Source organism: Furipterus horrens, unplaced genomic scaffold (genome assembly GCF_987537825.1).
Source record: "Furipterus horrens unplaced genomic scaffold, mFurHor1.1.pri manual_scaffold_5, whole genome shotgun sequence".
NCBI classification, from domain to species: domain Eukaryota; kingdom Metazoa; phylum Chordata; class Mammalia; order Chiroptera; family Furipteridae; genus Furipterus; species Furipterus horrens.
Genome location: NW_028327175.1, coordinates 111,211,180 through 111,232,701, shown reverse-complemented (window position 1 = coordinate 111,232,701; position 21,522 = coordinate 111,211,180). Strand labels below are relative to the sequence as shown.

Here is a 21,522-nt window from a genome sequence, read left to right as displayed (position 1 = left end):
GAGGAAACAAAAATGCTTTCCAGCCCTCACTCCCTCCATGCCTGACTAGTAAAGCGAAACGTTCCAGAAGCAGTCAACATCTGAATGTGGTCCTAACTTCAAAAAGATCATTTCTAATCCATTATCATTCCATTTCAGCACTTCAAGCATCCCCCTAAATAGTAGACATGCCTGACTTGCCTGCAATTACAGTAACAACAATGAAGGTATTCTAATCAGTTCTAACATGTCTTTCTCAGACAGGAATAACTTGGGAGGTAAAGTCACTCATTTCTGGCCAGAGCTGAGCAAAGCCCACACTCTTCTCTCAGAAGTTAGTCAACCTGCTTATAAAGCGCCTGGTGTGGGCCAAGAGCTGGGTTGGTCCTGGGGCCCAGGAGGGAACAGACAGATAAGCTCCCAGGTTTCCTGGAGCTTACTTTCTTATGGGAGAAGACAAGAGGGGACAATTGCAATGGGGAAACCAGTACTGACAGAGCGACAGGGCTTGGAGGCAAACCATCAGCCATGATAGAAGAAGGCAACATCCAGGTCTAAACCACAAATGAAAAGGAGCCAGCTAGGCAGAGATCCTAGAGAAGCACATTCTAGATAGAGTGGCAAGAGAGAAGATGGGAGATGAGGTTTACACAAAAGGTGGGCAGGACCAAGGCTGCAAAGGGCCTTGAAGGCCATGTTAAGTACTCTAAATATAATTTCCAAATGTCCCTTCTGGGCGTGTGCCTCCCACCAAATGAACAGAAAGCCACCACTGAGGAGGTAGAAAATGGTAACGGGGTGATAAAATGTGGCGAAAGGAGACTTGACTTTGGGTGGTGAACACACAATATAAAATATAAATGATGTGTTATAGAATTGAACCTCCTGAAACTCTTACAATTGTATTAACCACTAAATTCCATAAAAATTTTAAAAGAAAAAGAAAACCACTATGGGCTTGAAAGCACTGCTCAAAAAACAGCTCTGTGGTTGGTCAGGGCTAAGATGGTCCCAGTGTTTGGACTGTGGCTGTCAACCCCATACACCTATCTGGTCAAGCCTGTCCTAATCACCACAGGATGATTAAAAAACCTTGCTGTTATGCAGAGGATGTGGGTGTCCCTCAGAGCTAGCTTGCCAGGTAGTCAGGCAGCTTCCAGTAGCTCTATGAACTCCTTTGGTCATATTAGCAATGAATTATGGCTTATTCAGTGCCACAACTAAAGTTCTGGCTTTGTTACTTTTATAATTTTTACATGATTTGGTTTGTAGCATCTCCCATTAAACTAGCTGGGAGCCCACTTCCAGGTGGCAGTCCTGTTCTACCACCAAAGGGCCTGAAGTCAGTGCCTGCCCAGATACTAAGCAGTAGAGCCTGAAGGTCCAAAGTAAACCCTCCGTATTGAAACCTGACCATCAGCTCTATATTCTAAAATAATCCCAATTTAAATTAGTTGTATGAAAATAAAGCCACAAAGAATGCCACGTATAAATTTGTGTTCCTTAAATAAAACTGTTCGGGGCTTTCTGTGTGGCTTGATTATGTAAAAACCATCTGCTCCCTGAAGGGTCATCCTCTAACTGCCAATCATGCTGGCTGGGCAGTGAGAGGGATGTGCAATCCTGCACAACTGTGGAGCTTACTCTAAGTACAATATGCCTGTATTGCTTTCTTAACACATCCGGCCTTGTTCCACAGAAAAAGAGAACTAGCATTATCTGCTAAGCTGTGGAGGGCAGGACATCTGTGGAAAAGGAAGTCCCAGTATAACTGGTAGAGACAGATCTTCACAGAAGCTACAGGATGAAGGTAGAAAATGTTTGTAACACATAATAGCCAAAAGATCAAAACCCAGAAGATACAGAGTTCCTAAAAATTAAGGAGAAACAACCCAACTACAAGAAGAGAAACTCATAAGAAATTCTAAAAGATTAATAATAAGCTCAACTTCCCTAATTAACACGATACCATTTTTCATCTACCATATGAGCAGTGAAAAATACTGGAAACGCCCATTGATACTGAGGGTCTTGCAAAATGGGTGGTGTCAAATGGCTAGTTAGAGTGTAAATTTACAATCAAATTATCCCACCCCCAAAGGCAGTATTCAATAAAACCAAAAGTATCTTCAGACAAGTCACTTCTAGAAATTTATTCCAAAGAAAATTAGCATACATGCCCAAAGATACAAGCAAATTTCTTACACTGAAGTACTTTTCTACAGAGGAAAATTAAAAACATAAGTGCCCATTAATACCAAGGGCCACACAATCTATGGCTCATATAATTCCACTTATAGGAAATGTCCAAAAGAAGCAAATCTTTAAGAGATGGAATGCTGACCAGTGGTTGCCTAGAGTTGAAGGGGAGTAGGTAGACAGGGAATGGGGAGATTGGAGAGGTGACGGATAAGTGGTGCAGGAGTTTCTTTTTTGCTGTGATAAGAAATCTTCTAAAATTGATTGGGGTGATGGTTGCACAACTCTGGGACAATACTAAAAACCACTGAACTATACACTTTAAATGAGTGAACTGCAAGGTATATGAATTATCTCTCAATAAAGCCCTATTGGGGGAAGAAAAAAAAAAAAAAAAGGACACAAGAACATAACAGAAACAGGCTATTTCTCCTGAGGACAAATAGTTCTACGAATTACAAATTTCTGAGAGCTCCACATAGTGAATGGTGTGCATATTAGGCAGCAGTCATCTATAAATGGTCCATTTTCTGCAGCATTTCTTTAAAAGTAATATTGAACATTTAGTGTTTTAAAAATTCAATCATCTATGATGCTGACTTATGTGTAATTATTTACTCTAAATTCAGGTATTTTAAATAAAGCAAAAAATATGTAATAAGGAGGTATGTCCACCAATAAAGAAACCACTGAATAAATTACAAGGATGTCCTCACAGAATGAATGAACCTGCATGTTATGGAACTGGAGCAATACCCATAATACATTAAGGATACGATGTCTACTCTTCTGAGGAATGGAGCCTTTCTTTCTAGCTTCCATGTTATATTGTTTGAATATTTCAGTGAATGTCTGAAAGTAAAAATACACACATACAAGCAAAGCAAATCATGGTGCAACCAAAATATTACCCAAGCATGACACCACCTTAATAGCCCTTAGAAGTTGTACCAGAGAAGGGAAAAGAGGGTGCACCAGCTGTCTATTTGGAGTTAGGAGGGGAATGGGAATGCTGGAACAGAACCCAGAACAAAGGGATTACCTAAACAATTTATCACCTGGAAGGTCAGTTTACTCCTTGGCAAAAGACAGCATCCTCTCTCAAATGCCTGGATTTTCCTTAAAAACTATTTTTAAAAACAAGGCAGTTGGGGGCTGGAGGTGAGGTCAGAGGTAGAAAGATTTTAAACAAGCTCTTGTGCTAATTAAAACTCTTTTAACAGTTAGTCAAACACAACCATTTCAAATTAATTCCTTTATTTAAATAAAACTGCAAACAGAATAACCTAGAACAAAGAACTAAGTTGTTTTTGGTTTGTTTTTTAAACATGTTGGTGCAGGCAGACTACCGCTCAGGTTTTACCCTTCTTTTGAGGGTACTCACCCTGGGTTTTAAAGGAACATCCCCATTCAAGACATTATGAAAAACTAGTGGCCAAATAAATCATTTAAAAATTCCTGGGAGAAAGACTAGTTTCCCAGATGTAGCAAAAAAAAAAAGTTTTCTTTTTTTTTAGAGGAGGAGAGGACCATTCAGTCTAAAAACCGGTAAGAGACCTTGAACATCTTTGGTGCACTAGCAATGTCCCCTGTGAGAACTGGACATCAAGAGGTAAAGTCATTGGTACAGGAGACATACCATGTTCACGGACTGGGAAACTCAAAGGAAAGATGCCAATTCTCTTCAAGTTAACCTGTATGTCTGAACACAGTCCCAATCAAATCCCAGCAGAAATCCTTATACCTATAGACAAGCTGATCTAAAACTTATATACCTGGCTGCTGTGGCTCAGTGGATTGAGTGTCGACCTGTGAACCAAGTGTTGTTGGTTTGATTCCCAGTCAGGGCACATGACTAGGTTGCACGTCAGGTCCCCAGTTGGGGGCGCAAGAGAGGCAACCATACAGTGATGTTTCTCTCCCTTTCTCCTTTCCCCTCTCTAAAAATAAATAAATTAAAAAAAAAAAAAAACTTATATGGAAAAGTAAAGGTAATGCAGTAAGTTTAACAACTTTGAAAACTAAGGACAGTTTGAGGAATTTCACTACCTGATTTTAAAATGCACTATATAAAGCTTCAGTAATCAAGACAGTGTTCCATTAGCAGAGATAACAAAGCCAATGAAATAGTAGAGTCCAAAAACAGACCCACATAAATGTGACTATTTGATTTTTGACAAAGATATAAGCAATTCAGTGGAAAAAGAAAATTGGACATTCATACCAAAACAAAGACTCTCATACCTTACACAAATATTAAATCATAATGGACCACAGATGCAAATATAAAATTTAAAACTAAACCTTTACAAGAAAATAAATAGGGTGGGGTAAATTATTCTTAGACATAACAATAAAAGCAAGACCCATAAAAAAAACTGATACAATGAACTTCATTAAAAATGAAAAGTTTTGCTCCAGAAAGACACAGTTAAGAGAACAGAAAGACAAAGTACAGATTTGGAGAAAATAATTGCCATTCACCCATCTCACAAATAACTTGTATCCCAAATATATAGAGGTCTCAAAACTTAGTAATTAAAAAAAAAACAAAAAACAAAAAACCCACTACTTGAACAGATATTTCAAAGAGGGCTAGCAAATTAAGAAGAAAAAACACAACCCCCCCGCCCCGTTTAACCATCAGCTATTAGATACATGCAAATTAAAACCACACTAAGATACCAAACCTATGAGGATATCTAAAATTAAAAATACTGATAATTTCAATTGCTGGCAAGGACGTGGATCATCTGGATCGCTTGTACACTGATGGTAGAAATGCAAGATTGTACAGGAATCATGAAAATAGCTTGAGAGTTTCTTAGAAAGTTAAACATACCTTACTCTAGGAAAACTCATGTACACACAAAATCCTGTATGTGAATATTTATAGTGGCTTTATATATAACTGAAAAAAAACTAGAAAAACCCAGATGTCCTTCATTGGCTGAAGGAATAAATAACTGGTATGTTCATTCAAAGGAATACTGCTCAACAGTAAAAAGGAACAAACTATTGATACACCTTACTTGGATGACTCTCAAAGGCACGCTCTGAATGAAATAAGGCATTCTAAAAAGATTACATGTTGTATGGGTGCATTTACATAACATTTACAAAATAAGAGACCTGTAAAGGATGAAGAACACATCAGCAGTTGATAGGCATTAGTGTTGGAGGGAAGATGTGCCTACACAAGAACAGAGTGAGGGAGGTTTGGAGGATGAGGGAACTGTTCAGTGTCCTGATGGTGGTGGTAGTTACAAATCTATACATGTGTTAAAATTCACAGACCCATACCTCTCTCTCCAAAGTCTACTCTACTGCACAGTAATTTAAGAAACAAATGGAAAAAAGAAACCACCTGAAGGGCAAGGAGAGTAAGAAATGATATATTAACTCTAAATAAATACCTTCTTGGTATATGCTTTCAGATCTTTTCACTCTTTGGGAAAAAAGAAAACTAAAAGATTATAAAAGATGCAGGGTCTGAATCTTTCTGTCTCAAGAACTTGAGGTAGTCTTATACAAGAGTGCAGATGTTTGCCTTAAAATTCATTTTCTTTTGGGGGAGGAGTTGTAAATGTTAAAAGAACACAGAAAACTGGTCAAAATAGGACTGAAAGAAAATATCAACTGAAACAATTGTTTAGCTCCAGGAAATTCAAGTACATAAACAAGGTGTGCTGTTTTGTAACTAACATCTAAATTCAGCTACTGGAACTTCCTGCCAAGATGGAGGCGTATGTCTCCCTCCACAACTAAGAAGGAATACCTATGTAAAAACTAAAACAACAATCAAAAATACAGGAAAATCCAGCTGCATGGAAGTCCAACAAACAAAGATACAAACAAGAAATACTCATCCAGACAGGCAGGAGGGGAAGAGCAGGGGCAGAGAGGACGTGGTGGCCAATCAGCAGAAAAGAGTCACACATTTAAAAAAAAAAAAAAAAAAAAAAGTAGGGAGAGACACCTGGGGTGCACTCCCAGCACCAGACAAGACCACGATGCTTGTGGTTCCAACTCATGGTTCTAGAGATAGGAAAAATGAAGCCTCATTGCTTCTGACTGTGAAAAACAGAGGGGGCTGGGCAGAAGAAACTGCCGGTCTCTCAGCCGAGTCTGCTTGTATAAAGGGTCCCCATGGTCCTAGAACATCCATAGACCCACCCACCCTGGGAACCACTGCTAGGGCAACAGCTAGAGGGGCACCAGTCCCATACGGGAAGTGGGAGAAGTGCCTGGAAAAGGAACAAATGCTAAGGAGGTAGAATTGTTCCCTCCCAGACCCCTCCTTCCCATACAGCGCCACAACGTGGTGAAATGGGTCACCCCACACTGATGAATACCTAAGACTCTATCCCTTCCAACGTAACAGGAGCAACAGCTCTACCTAACACACAGAGGCAAACACAGGAACTTGTCAAGTTGAGGAGACAAGAGAAGTACGGCCCAAAAGAGAGAACAGACCGAGGTTCTGGTGGGAGAACTAAGCGACGGAGAGATGGCCAACCTAACAGACATAAGAGTTCAAAACACTGGTGATAAAGATGCTCACAGACTTGACAGATATGCTTGAGTACAGCAAACATATAAGGGAAGAAGTGAAGGCTATGCTAAGTGAAACGAAGGAAAATCCACACAAAACCAATGGTGAAGGGAAGGAATCAAATCGATTTGGAACATAAGGAAGAAATAAACAGTCAACCACTACAGAATGAGGAAACAAGAATTTTAAAAAACAAAGAGAGGCTTATGAAGCTCTTTGGAACAACTTTAAATGTGCCAACATCCAAATCACAGGGATATAAAAGGAGAAGAGGAAGAGCAAGAAATAGAAAACTTATGTGAAAAAATAATGAAGGAAAACTTCCCGAATTTGGTAGAGTAAAAAGAAATACAAGCCCAGGATGCACAGAGAGCCCCAAACAAGCTAGACCCAAAGAGGACCACACCAAGACACATCATAATTAAAATGCCAAAGGTTCAAGATAAAGGGAGAATCTTAAAAGCAGGAAGAGAAAAGCAGAAAGTTACAAAGGGGTTCCTATAAGACTACTAGCTGATTTCTCAAAAGACTTTGCAGGGACTGGCAAGAAGTGCTCAAAGTGATGAAAAGCAAAGACCTACAACCAAGATTACTCTATCCAGCAAAGCTATCATTTAGAATGGAAGGGCGGATAAAGTGCTTCCCAGACAAGGTAAAGCTAAAGGAGTTCATCACCACTAAGCCCTTATTATATGAAATGTTAAAGGGGCTTATTTAAGAAACAAGAGGATCAAAACTATGAACATTAAATGACAACAAACTCACTTCTCATTTTGCATTAAATAAGCACGCACATGATCCATCTATATCCTGACTTTCCTTAAGCAGAGACATCATTTCTTCATCTTTGAACCACCCCATCCCAGAGCCTGAAGCAGAGAGATTCCGTGGTGGCCAGATTACCAGCAAGTATGCACTATGATGAGCCTGTTTTGGAAACCTTCTTTCTAGCTTATTACAGAAGAAAATGCTTGGTTTTCTGTTATTCTAAACATTCCTGCTCCAGGCAAAAAGCCCACTAGAAGGGCAAAGTTAAAACCCAGTTCACAGGCTGGGTCTAGAGCAGCGCTGGCCATAGAACTTTGTGTGACCATGCAGATGCTCTATAGCTGTGCTCACCAATGTAGAAGCCACGGGTCACGTGTGGTTACTAAGCCCCTGAAATATCACTACTGAGACAGAGGAACTGTTTAATTTTAATTAACTTTTATTAATATAAACCTAATCAGCCAGGAGTGGCTAGAGGCCACAATACTGGACAGTGCAGGACTAGAAATTACTTTATCCTTCTGAGCCTAAGTTTCTTCACCTGTAGCGTTGGGGGCAGAATAGACACTTTCTGCCCTCTAACAAAATTATACAACCAAGTGCCCTCTGATAGCAACAGACCCAAAATGAAAACAGTATTTTAAGAAAAATAAAGTTTATTAAAAAAAAAAAATCAGGACTAAACTTCATCATGAGAAATTAGATTTTAAATACTGGTATCAAATAAAGCATTTAGATCTGCAGTAGTTAACTCTTTGTCTCCTCATAACCCCATCCCCCAATGCAATTAATAACCAATTTTAGAATAATCCTGCAAACTTAAAAAAAAAAATCAGCAGGAACCACACTTTTAACATCACAATCCTGGTGACCTAAGGGTAGTGAAGGAGCGACAACCACCTGTCACTGACTTGTACTGCTGTGTAAACATACAGAAGCTGTTCAGCTGGCTGCTATGTGTCTTGAAGCTGAACTAGTCACCCCAGGGATCATCTGCAATTCCATTCCCCACTAGGAGGCACACGGGTCACCTCACTTATTTGCCTCCTCTCCAGACACCCCCCAAAACCAATTCACTTGAAGGTCTAGGCTTTGCCAACTCACTGCTCAATACAATGGAAATTATCATTTGGTGTTATTGTTCATTCTGTGGACATCTTCACTCCTGATCAAGTTCCTTCAGGACAGAATTTGTCTCCCATTTCCCTATTTTATCCTGCAGAAACTCATACACAACTGATGGCCAATAAATATCCTAAATCTACTATCTGCTCAGTGACTAAAATCACGGATCTGATGCAATGTCCAGAAAAGGTATGCTTTCAGAGGAAATCACAGAAACGTAGACCCCTCTGCTCACATATGCATGGGAGATGGGTCTTACATTGCACTGTGAGAGAAGAAGGAACATTCAAGAAAACTAAGAGCAAAAAACCACACTTATTTAAGCTTTCTTCAATCAGTAACCTAATAGGCAAAGACTGACATCAAGTCAAGTGAGGCTTTCTGTATATTTTAAACTGGTCTGCTGCAGTTTTTGACTGCTGCAATCACTTTACAAAATAAAAGTGCTTCCCAAAGTTACCTGTGAAGATAAAGATCCTATTTTAATTTCCCTGTCAGGAAAAGAAGCCCCAAAAGAAAACACTCAAAATACACCATAAAAACAGCCCTCACTGGTGTGGTTCATTCAGTAGATTGAGCACTGGCTTGTGAATCAAAAGGTCACCAGTTCGATTCCCAGTCAGGACACATGCCTAGGTTGCGGGCCCAGTCCCCAGTTGGGGGCATGCAAGAGGCAACGAGAGGCAGCCGACTGATGTTTCTCTCCCTTTCTCCCTCCCTTCCCCTCTCTCTAAATAATAATAAATAAACAAATATTTTAAAATATATACCACTAAAAGAATAATACCACACAGTTAGCTGGAAGTCAGAGAGGCAAGAACACTAGGCCTCTGAAGTTACCTCATTCCTTTCGACCCCTGCCCAGTTAAGGAATCCCAGAGCTCTGGTATCTCTGACCCAGTATTCCTTCTACCTTGTGAACGTTGCTGTCCTAAGGAAGAAACTAGATGATTTAGAAGAGAGGAGGAAAACCGAGCTGGTCAAAACCCAGGGAGAAAGGGGAGCAGCCAGGCTCATGCCATCTGTGTGGGCTTGCTCACCCGTGATGCTGTTGTGGGAAAAGGAGGACCTGAGGAGACAAGGTCTGTATCACCTTGGATTAAGGAGCCTCACTAGGCTAACCCTGCAGATCCACAGAATTGGGTATTCTCAAATGCAGCCCTCTTATGCCCTGAGCCCCAGCTGACAAGACTTGGTCCTCCTCCATACACGTAGAACCCTGGCTGGTTTGCTTTAGGGATGCTTCATTTCAGCTCAGGATCTTATAACGTGTTATCGAGTATCTGATTTGGTTACTTCAGTTCTTAAAGGAGGGAGGAGTCATGTACCTTTAAAAACTCATACAATATTTTGTTCTATGTCTTCTGACACCTTATTTCACTACCTGAACTGTAGGGGTGGCTGGCCCCAGTCAGTTTTGGCAGTGAGCTACCTTCTATATTCAAATCATGTGGTGAACCACACAAAAATGTTCAGACTAGGAAGCCCAACTACAGCTTACCAGTACGGGGGAAGAAACACAGAAGGCAGCAGCAGTGTTTAAGCTAAAAAGGAGTGCCCTGACTGATGTGGCTCAGTGGGTTGAACGTCATCCCACAAACCAAAAGGTCACCGGGTTTAATTCCTGGTCAGGGCACATGCCTAAATTGTGAACCAGGTCCCGGGTTAGGAATGTGCAAGAGGCAACCATTCGATGTTTCTCTCTCCCTCTTCCTCTCTCCCTAAAAATAAAATCTTTAAAAGAAAGGAAAGGAGAAAAAAAGAAAGAAAAAAAAGCAGGGACCACAACCTTTATTGACCAATGGTGTCTACTGGTGGTGATGAATTGCAAATGGCTGTGAAGCCAGAGTGTCTGAGTTCAAATCCCATCATTGCCCGAAAAATGTAACTTGCTCAATGCCTTGTTTGCTCTGCTACAAAAGAGGGATGCTGCTGCATCTATTTCAATGTTGTAGTAAGGAGCAAAATAGTACAGGTACAACCTGCACATCACATGTTCTGGCGGAGTGAGGGTTAGTTGCTTCATACTCACCTAGCCTCTGCAGTCTCTCAAGTTCAAGGCTTGCTATTTATTGGGCACCTGCTGCTTCCTACCCACCTCCTTAAATCCTATTATTAGTTTCCGATCACTACTGAAACAAATTACCACAAATTTAGTGGCTTAAATAACACACTCCTTTACAGTTCTAGAGATCAGACGTCTGAAAATGAAGCTCACTGGACTACATTTGAGGTGAAAGAAAGGCTGTGACTCTTTTGCAGGCTCAAGGGGAGAATCTGTTTCATCGCTTTTTCCAGCTTCTAGAGGCCATCTGCACTCCTTGGCTCCCCTTTCTTCTTTAAAGCCAGCAATGGCTTTCTCACACACCACACCACACCACTCTGCCACTCCAACCTCCTTATTTCATGTGTAAGGACCCTTATGATTACAGTGGGCTCACCTGGATACTGCTGAACAATCTCCTTATCTAGGGGTCCTTAATCACATCTGCAAAGTCCCTTTCCCATATAGGTGACAGTTACAGCTTCTGAGGATTAGGACACAGACACCTTTGGGGGACATTTTTCAGCTGACCACAGATCATAAACCTCTAGTCAGAGACTTGCAGATCCGTATTCCACTCTGCTATTCTATACCTCCAGCCTCTGACCTCTCCAGACCCTCTCTCTTTTTAAACTCAGCTGTGAATCTTTAACTGACCCATCCTTTCCCCAGTGTAGGCCACTCCTGTGGCGTAGCCACCTCCTCTACATCATTCCACAAGGAAAACCAGAATGCAAAAGGGGTGAGGCTAAAAACAAAGATACTCTGGATGGAGTCTGCACAGGTGTCCCTCTGTGGACCTGCCAAAATGAAGAACACTTTAGCAATCTGACTTTCCTGCAACATCCAAGTGTGGCCCAGTTGGGGTTAGTTGGGGTGTTAAAGAACTTTTGTAGCATATGTCACATAGGACATTACAGTTGGTAGACTTTAGGGTTAATTTGTTAATTGCAACCCAAAAGAAGATATAACCCAAAACCTATTTCTTTCAATGGAAGATCATTTAGCTGTAAGTTTATAAACTACAACTGAAGCTGTCCACAGATAAATTTTGGAAAATCGCTTTAAAGTTCTCTCTCATTCTCACTGCTACCTCTGAAGCACTGGGTTCACAGGATTCACAGGAGTACGTATCAACAAAACAAAGAAGTGGTTCGCATAAACATCATCCTCTCTGAGGTGCAGGGAAGCTGTCCATCCAAGAAGGAAGCAAGATCATTTGTTACTTCAAAAACTATTTGTGGCCCTGGTTGGTGTGGATCAGTGGACTGAGCACTGGCCTGTGAACCAAAAGGTTGCTAGTTTGATTTCCAGTCAGGGCACATGCCTGGGTTGTGGGCCAGGTCCCCAGTGGGGACACGAGAGATGAAGCAGATTATTTCGCACATCCATGTCTCCCTCCCTTCTCCTCTTTCTAAAACTAAATAAAATCTTAAAAAAAGAAAGAAAAAGAGAAAGGAAGGAAGGAAGAGAAAGAACGGAAAGGAAGGAAAGGAAAGGGAAGGAAGGAAGGAAGGAAGGAAGGAAGGAAGGAAGGAAGGAAGGAAGGAAGGAAAGAAGAAAATAAAGAAACCTATTTGTGTGCCCTGACTGGTGTGGCTCAATTGGTTGGGTGTTATCCTGCAAGGCAAAGGGCCTCCAGTTCAATTCCAGGTCAGGGCACATGCCTGGGTTTGCAGGTTCCTCATGTTGGAGAGACAGCTGATAGATGTTTCTCACATTGATGTTTCTCTCGAAAAATGAATACAATCAAACTATTCATGTAAGCTGCATTCTTCAAAGTTTGCATGCAGGCTTCTAATATAGGGAATTGGAATAGCGTTTCTTTCTATTAATGGCCTATACACATACTTTCAACAAATATGTGCAGTTCGTGCAATACTTTCTTCCTATGTATGTTGGTTCTCAATATAACTGTTGAAATGGAACTTTACCTTTGTTGAATTTAATAATAACCTGGGGCTTGTATTGTATGTCTATTTTATTTCATTTCTTAAATAATTTGCACTGAATGCATTTCTACAAAACAGTTGAAAAATGTTCTGTCCACAATGGACTGAAAATTAAAAGAAAAAAACCTGGTTCCATACCACATATAACTAGTGCTGAGCTCTAAAAATTTGCTCAAGAACTACTTGTCTATGTTTCAATGTTTCTACTCATCTTAATTTTACTTTCCCAGGACATACTGGAACACTTTCCAACATTCAACGTTACACTAATGCTACCAGAAACACCTTCTAGCCCAAGATCCAAACAGACCAGCGCTGGCCATTAACACATTCTGCATTGATAAACAGCTTCACCTGCAACTGTCCACCAGCATGTGTGATTACTGAACACTTAAAATGCAGCCAGTCGGTTGAGGAATGGGATTTTAAACTTTAAACTTAAAAACACTACCATATGGCCAGTGGCTACCATATTGCACAGCACAATAAACCCTTAAGAGTCTTCTTACCTCCCCCTACATGTCATCTCCGCATGCCCCATACGAAAACAAGTGGCTTTCTGGAGAAAGATGGGTCTCAAGTAGAAAAACCACCTCAGTTTGTGCCCATCAGTACCAGGAGCAGGTGATCTGGAGTCCAGAGAAATGAAGACTCCTGGCTAGGGCAGACAAGATACCACACCCTGGAGAAGCAGCCACAAGCCACTGCTCCCAGTCTTGATAGAAGGGACAGCCCAAAGGCTGGGGGCTCACAAAGAGGCCACAGAACCCTCACTCCACTAACTACATCTGAGGACGTTCTGCAAGTCAGGTATTACCTGTTCACCCTTAGACCTTACAAGCTGAAGACATAATAGAAAAAGGCTGAGATTCTTGGGAAGAATTCCAGGAAATACTATCTCTAATGCTTATAAAACAGTGATCTGGGCTATGGAATGTTTTCAATGACTTCACAGTTTACTTGATTGAATAATTGTAAGAAACAAACATTTGAAAATTACCTACCCTCCATTTCAAAAGGAGCTGGACCATGTAAACATGTTAAGGAGTATTAACATGTGCCTGTTTTAAAACAGCAATTACAGGGAATATCTGAGATCTTGCTTCCCCAAAATGTCATCAGTTTAGCTCAAATAAACTTTTATAAAATTTCAAAAATAAATTAAAAAATAAAACAGCAACTGCACAGGGTTAAGAGCCTTGAAATATAATTTATTCCCCAAACTCACATTTATGAAATGTACTTGTAACTATAGGTAATTGGCCCATAGCCTTTTTACAAGGAGCCGTAGAGTGGTAGGGTCTGCTCAGCTGCCACAGTAGAGTAATGCACGTGGTTTCCCTTCACAGTGCTCTCTCCAACTCTTTCTGAAAGACCCATTAGTGGGGTGGCAAGAGGAACAGCCAAGAGAAGTAGGATTACTGCCCAGACACCTGTGGCTACACCCTAAGGTGTGAGCTCACTCTGCAATACAGGTCACCCTAACAAACACATACAATGCTTTCCAAACCAGAGGCCAGTTGAACAACTTATTGCAAGAACTAGACCTTCCCCTGGTCAATATTCTGGAGGCTGGTACATAAGACAGGACACTGCTCTCCCAGTATTAGGATGTCAGGAAGACCAATTTAGTCACTGGCATGAAATCAAAACAGAGGGAGGGCCAGTTTCGAATATTTTATGCCAGGCAGGAAAATCAGGTAGAACTGCTGTGGTCACCTAAGGGAACCTCCTTCTCCATAGCATTTAAATTCTCAATGACCCAAAAAGAAAAAAAAAACCACCACCTTGAGATTCAGACACTATTCACTCACATTTCAAACATCTAGTAAGATAAAACTCCTGTCAATCAAATAACTTGGGACCCCTGAAATGACACCTAGGCATGTCTGTGAATATTAACAGCTGTGAGCTCACAACAGTGGTCCCCACACTTCAATGACTGGCCAAGAACTAAACTGGCTACAACGTGGCATCTGCACAGCCTACTGAGGGCTCGGCCCAGCCAGCATCATTGTAACCCTACTGTGGTCTTCTACTCCTAACCTTTGTCTACCCAACAATGTAGACAATGATGCTATTTCTCAGAGTGTGTTTTCCCAAAGGGCCCTCCCTCTTCCTTGCTAGTCTCACTCAATGTTGTCATCAATTCTGGAAGCATTCGGCTCTTGCCCAAGTTAGTATATTTCCCTACATGAGAAACTTTCTAATTAGCTCCATTCCCAATTTCCAAGCTTAAATCACCAACCCTCAGAAGTAAGCCTGCTTCTCTTCAAGAGAATTTCAACACATGTGACTTCTCATTAGTCAAGGCATGTATTAACTCACTAGAAAAAATGGCATAACTTTCTTTGCTACACATGACACTTACAATCCCACTTCCTCCAACTTTCTCAAGTCCAAATTAGTTCAGAACAAGAAGTTTATGAAGCAAGTGACATTTAAGATTAAACTATATCACAATACATATCAAGAAATACCTTGTTACAACTCTTGGTCTCCAGTAAAATTTCTTTGCCTCAGAAATCAAGCAGAAGAACCCAGGCTGTAAATGCTCCTCCAAAACCAGAAACATTAAAAAAGAATTTAAAAAATTGAAAATACTCAAAAGAAACCTTTAGTAACTTATGAAAGTCTGTCAATGTCCTTATCTGGAAAACAAGCTTTTTCTTCCAAAATTATCGAAAATGTCATTTAAAGCAAATTTCGTTAAAAGCAATAAAACTGAATTAGCAGCTATCAGAGCAATACTGGTTTATGGCTTCGGCACTCTCTTTCACACACCACCTTGCCAGCCAGCCAGCCAGCCAGCCAGCTCTTGTACCACCCTTTAGCCTTAGACTCACTGCTTCCTGAAGAGTATCTTCCACAAGTACATTTAACAAAAAAGAAACATAAGATGGTCACCTTCAGCACAAACAATCCAACAGTGAGTAAGATGGGTAAACAAGTGGCAACTTCACAGGTAGCACCTGGGATAAAAGGTAGTCATGGCTCTTAAGCAAGGAAACTAGTTGAGGTGACCAGAAAGGTTTAGGGAAAAGGTGGCATCTGAATGGGTTTTGAACCTCCTTCCTGGGTTATCTGTCCTATGCACTCCAGAAAGAGAAGCCAACACATCCCACCTACACCATCACGGGGCCCAGAACCTGGAGCTGCTGTACCCTATGCAACACAGTGTGTGCCTGCTGGGTGCCTGACGCACAAAGGAGGTCGAGCCCCTCTGAGGACCCAGAGGGCCGAGATCAGGTTGTGCGACTACCCCTCTACAGGGAAGGCAGCAAGCAGCACATCGGAGTCCCTTTAAGCAGGGCAGTGACAGGGCCAAGCAGTCCTGTGGCCAGTCTGTTTTCATAGCTCTGTGGGAATCATGTCGGGTGGAAGGAGGGACCATTAAGAAGGCTACTGCAAAGTTCTGGCATGAGGCAACAGGGGCCTTGCTTTAGGGTAGCAGCTGGAAAACCAAAGGGCTTGGTAATAGGATAGTGGGATCCAGAAAGAATTCAAGGCCAACTCCAAAAGTCTAGAGGCTTGGTGACCTGGCTACCCTGCTTCAACCTGATGCTCAATCTCAAATTCATCATTAGATGATCTAACACTAGTACAAGAGCAAGAATACTCTAGAAGGCTATGAAGTTGACCAAACTTCAGTACCAAGGTCACAACACATCAAATCCACTCATCTCCTCTATTATCCACTTAATCTTTTTAAAAATACTTAAACCACTGGCCTTAAATACCTATTTAGGCACATCAAGCCCAAAATTTCATAAATAGTATTGATCAGTTTAAAGCTGGTTATGTTTCCTTCCTAATCCATATTAGGATGTAATTACCTGGTAAGCTTTATCCTTCCTCAGGTGCAGTGGTTTGACCATCACAGTAATACTATTAACTGCACATCTCCCATGCTCCCAACTCTGTACCTGGTATTTACACATGCTGTCTTCACCCTCACAACCTTGCAAGATAGAATTGACCTCCTTTTCATGGATGAAGAAATTGAGTCACCAAGAGCTTAACCAATGTACATGAGGTCACACAACAATTAAATAATGAAGTCCACATTCAAACTCAGGCCTGGCCCTAAACCTATACTCTCAGTCACCACACTCCCCCACTATAATTTTTCAATGGCCTCTTCCCACAAACCAATTCCAAAAGAATAAAAAACAAGGAAGGAAAGTATATACTTTCTTCCCATATTTGCTGCTATATCAATCTTTTATTTGTTTACAGATAATCAAAATCAGCAGCCTGAAATGAGGAAGGTTGGTGTCTGTGGGAGTAGCTTCCAATTGGTTTAAAACCTGACAGGTTCACTTCAGATTATGTTTCTAGGTTTGGCCTAATTTCTTCTCTATTTCTTCTGAGTCCTCTGAGTTGAAGTTCACTTTGTAACTTCACAGAGTTCTTTTACCAATTCAAGCTAATGTGAGAATAAAATCAATATTCTCATATTGCGTTGGCCAAAAAGTTCATTTGTTTTTTTCTGTACGATGGCTCTAGTAGTGCTTAGTTATCTTTAACTTCATTCAAAACAAGACTGTATTGTGATAGCTGTCATATCAGCATGCATTTAAAAAAAGCAAAATTTTTTATTTTTTGTGCATCCATTTTAATATTGAAGATAAAGTAAAATACGTAACTTTTTGGCATATGCTTTATTATTTCAAGAAAAGTAAAAACACAACTGAAGTGAAAAAAAAGGACTTGTGCAGTGTATGGTAAAGGTGCTGTGACTGATTGAACATGTAAAAAGTTGTTTGCAAAGTTTCTTGCACTACTGACATTTTGGCCAAATAATTCTTTGCTGTGGGGCTGTACTTATGCATTGGAAGATGTTCAGCAGTATCTCTGGCCTCTACCCACTAGAAGCCAATAGCAGGAGAGAGCTGACATACTCAAAATGTCCAAATCAATGAAGTTATTGATGAAAATAAACTCTTTTATTTTATGGAAAAAACTAAACGGACTTTTTAGCCAACCCAATATTATTTGATTTGTCTTATTATGATGTTATTTGAAAAGGAAATATTTTAGATATAATAAAATGCACAAGTTTGGTTTATCTGGGTACATGTGTGCAAGAGAACTACTTTCCACTCCCAAACCTGCATTAACAGAAAAGTACCTTAAAACCCCATCTACCCACACAAGTTTGAAAGAAAAAGAAACCTACCACTGTTGCCCCACAAAAACAGAAAAAAAAAAGTGGTCACTTCTTTTCAGAAACTGCAGATGACTGACTCATTGATTCATTCCTAGCTTGGTGTCCCTGATAGCCTGGTCTGAGTGCTATACAAAAGACAAAACTGTCTGTCCCTATTAGTCTCAGAGATTACACTCAGAAACAGACTGCTCACAAGGGCAGAAGACACACACCAGGGAACAAACATGAGGATATTTACATCTGTGCTAGCCAGTCTAAGCAGCAGAAGGAAGGCCTTGGGAAAACTTCCTGTTGACAGGGCATAACAGAGACAGGATTATCACCTTCCCAAAGTACTCACACCAAAGTATTCCTCACAAGGCAGAGGCCTGTGCAAGTCATTCTTTCAACAGCCTGCACTGCCTCTGAGTTAGTGAATAATAAACAGCTAAGCACATTCATTCCTGGCCAGACCTAATAATGCCACCACCTCCATAGTTTCATAAGGCCTGCAACTTGAAATGTGAGATTGGTTCCTTCAGGCCTTACAGGAAGCATGTGGTCCTGACCCCAACTAAATGCTGTGTTCCCCATCTTTTCCCTCTGTGCCTTTCACCCTTCACAACTCTCTTTACTGCTCAGAGCAAGGAATTTTTAACATAACTAATCCTGAGCAGTTATTCTCCAGCAGATATGCAAGGACTGTGCAGGGTTCAGTCAAGAGCAAATGCAACCCCAATAAAGTGGAGCAGAAGGAGAGCAAACTAACACTGACCTATTGATAGGAAAAAACCACCAACCAAACCAGTCTCCCAGACTCCTTTGAAATCACCCTGCCTAGGAGGATGATCATTTACAAAGCCTTCCCTTCCTCAAGCTGATCAGACCCCTGAGATTCCAGCTGCTGATTCTATTAGAACCAAGGCAAAGACACTAAACAGGTGCAAGTAACTATCATAGCCTGGCTGGCATATGAAGCCAACCAGACTTGGTAAGAACTAAATCCCACCCTGCTGGCTTTTTAATAGGACCTTCCTGATCCTTACCTACAATACAGGGTGGGGCAAAATTAGGTTTACAGTTGTTTCTATGGAAAATAATATAATAATAAATAACAACATAAGAATAAATTGTGCTTTTGCATATTCACAAGAATAAACCTACTTTTGCCCCACCCTGTATCTAAACCTTGCACCACATTTTAGGAGTGGGAAGGCTAAGAAAGGCAGAAATAGACTGCCTAATACATAGGCAGGTTTTTAAACCACACACCTGTGTGCTCCCAGTGTCAAAAACCACAGCCTGACAAAGACAAGGTACCTTCTGGGTGATGAATCTGGAACAGAGGTCCACTCAAAAGAACCAAGTTTCTTACGTTTAAGAACTTAGTATTAATAACAGCGAACTTTGCCATTCAATTTGAGATTCTAGTAAATTTTCAGAATTTCAGGGGGTGACCTTTCTAATGCCAACCCTGATATGAAAATAAAACTCCACAAGAAAAAAATGTAGTCTTGAAAGCATGCACAAACTTATGAAAGTTCTTCCATTCCTCTTCAACACTCTCTAGTGTTAGAGAAAAGTCCTTGAAACTTGTGGACATAAACATTTCCCCCAAAGACAAAGTTCTGTACCACAAATAGACTCTTCAGTGATGTCTGTGCTTATTATTAATTCTCATTAGTATTCAAAAACACCTAAAAAGAGGTAAGGCAATACAGGTGGAAAATTGATACGCTAGCACTATTGGATTTGTCCTGACTGGGTAACAGTCAAACAAGAAACTGAAAAGCAATCCTTTTTGTTATGTAGCATCAAAAAAATATACAAAATTCTCTCAGCAATGTATACCTCCAGCTAGCTCGCTGAATCACACTTGCCAAAAGCTCTCCAAAGTGATGCCTTGCTGGGGCCAAGTGAAATAGATAGCCCAGTCCTTGGCATGGGCTCCACTCTCCTGTCCCCCCTTATTGCCATTGTAAGTGGCACTAGGAAATGCTTTCTGCAGGCACCTCTGCCACTTGGCCGCCTGCAATTTGGCAAGCCAGTTTTTCGGTCAACATCCAATTATTGGCAGTAACTGTAAGTTATTCACAGGCGAATACCAATCAGGTAAGTATTCCCACGAACCAATGCACAGCTCCCGACAGGTGCAGTTCACCCCACTGGGCGAATGCTTCTTTCCCCAGCTTCCTTAGTGCCTTCATTTATTTATGCAACCGAAGAGCCCTTGCTAAAAGCAAAACAATAACGAAACATTTCATGACAGACTCATTTAAGTGCCCCCTTTTGACTCCTGCCAGTCTGACTTTTAAAGGTGTAAAGAAATCATCTTTTGAGACAACTTTGACTTTACCCTCTTAAGTACTTGGCGCCCTACGAAATGAAAAATGCCTTCCAATGACCAACTCTGCTTGAGCTGTGTAAGTCAAAGACCCTCTCCCCTCCGGTGCCTTTACAAACCTTCTAACCAAGACCTTACATCTCAAAGTACATACCCTGGAAAACTGCTGCCACATGGGCAGAAAATTAAGTTACCTTCGGAGTCAGGTTTGATGTGGATGTAGGCAGCCATGTGTGGCGCGGCTTTCGCGTAGTTTCAAACACGCACCTGGCCGGATGCTGACGGCACCGTACACTATCTGGGACCAAACTCCCCGAAATGCAGTTAACTTAGAAACCACGAGCGCCTGGCTCACAACTCTGGGCCAGTCCAAAGGCCCAGAACATCTGCATCCCTGGCAGCTGTTTCAAAATGAAGCCCGACGATGGCAAGTGCTACAAGGCGATCTGGGGGGCCATCACTAAGCCCGGTGGGCTCTCCGGAACAGCAGGTGCCGGCGAGCCCCCGCGTCCACGGAGATCGAGTTTCCGCGCGTACCGGACAGAACCAGACCAGACCAGCGAGCCCCAGAGACGCCCGACAAGCGAGACGGTTGGGGGAGCCTGGATCCCCACCCGGGCGGCGGGCGGCCGCCAGCAGCGGGAAAGCGCCTGCGTCCCTCCGCGGCCGGAGCGCCCTAATTTACAACTCCGAGCGCTTTGTGCCTGGGAGGCCACCCAGAGTCCGGACAATGAACCGGGCTGGAGGCTGGGGACCGGGAGCCGGGGACCAGGGGCCGCCCCTGCCCGCGGGCCCGGCATGACGCTGCAGCCGCGCCGGTCGGGCCAGCCGCCTGGGCCTGCTTCAAAGATGGCGAGCCCCCCGCGTGGCTCCCGCGGCTCCCCCCGGCCACAATGGAAGGCGCTCCCGGCCCCGCCGCCGCCCGCGGGTCTCACCTTCCATCTCCATGTCCTCGGGCTCGCTCAGCTGCTGCTCGCCCGCTTTCTGTTGCTGCTGCTGTTGCTGGTGGTTCATGTCGGCCGCGGCCTGGGCCTCGCCTACGGCCGGGGGTCGGGGAAGCGGGCCCGGCGGGTGGCAGGCGGCTAGCCGGGGCGGCGGCGGCGGCGGCGGCGGCGGCGGGGCGGCCTCCTCCTCCTCCTCCCGCGCGTCGTCGGCGGTGGCCCCGGGGCGGCCGGCGGCGGGCGGCGGCGGCAGGGAGACGCGCACGTACTTGCTCGCGATTCGCCCAATCTCGGCGCCGAGGCGGGCGGACGGCCGGCCGGCCGGGCTGGGTGGCCTCGTCGCTGGCTGCGGCCGCCGCCGCCGCCGCCGCCGCTCCCGCGGCAGCCGCGGGGCCCGCCTCCCGCCGCCGGGGCCGGGGCTACGGGGCTGCGGGCCGGCCGGGGGCGGAGGGCGGCCGGGCGG

At 42.7% G+C, this 21,522-nt stretch overlaps 1 protein-coding gene across 1 annotated transcript in view; it reads right to left on the bottom strand.

Moving 5' to 3' along the window:
- Window positions 1-21,221, bottom strand: part of USP7 (ubiquitin specific peptidase 7) — a 63,098-nt gene extending 41,877 nt beyond the window's left edge. The window contains exon 1 of the mRNA XM_090277025.1: window positions 21,054-21,221. Within this exon, the coding sequence (XP_090133151.1) occupies window positions 21,054-21,132 (79 nt within the window). The 5' untranslated portion in view covers window positions 21,133-21,221. The remainder of the gene's footprint in view (window positions 1-21,053) is intronic.
- Between the last annotated feature and the right edge of the window lie 301 nt (window positions 21,222-21,522).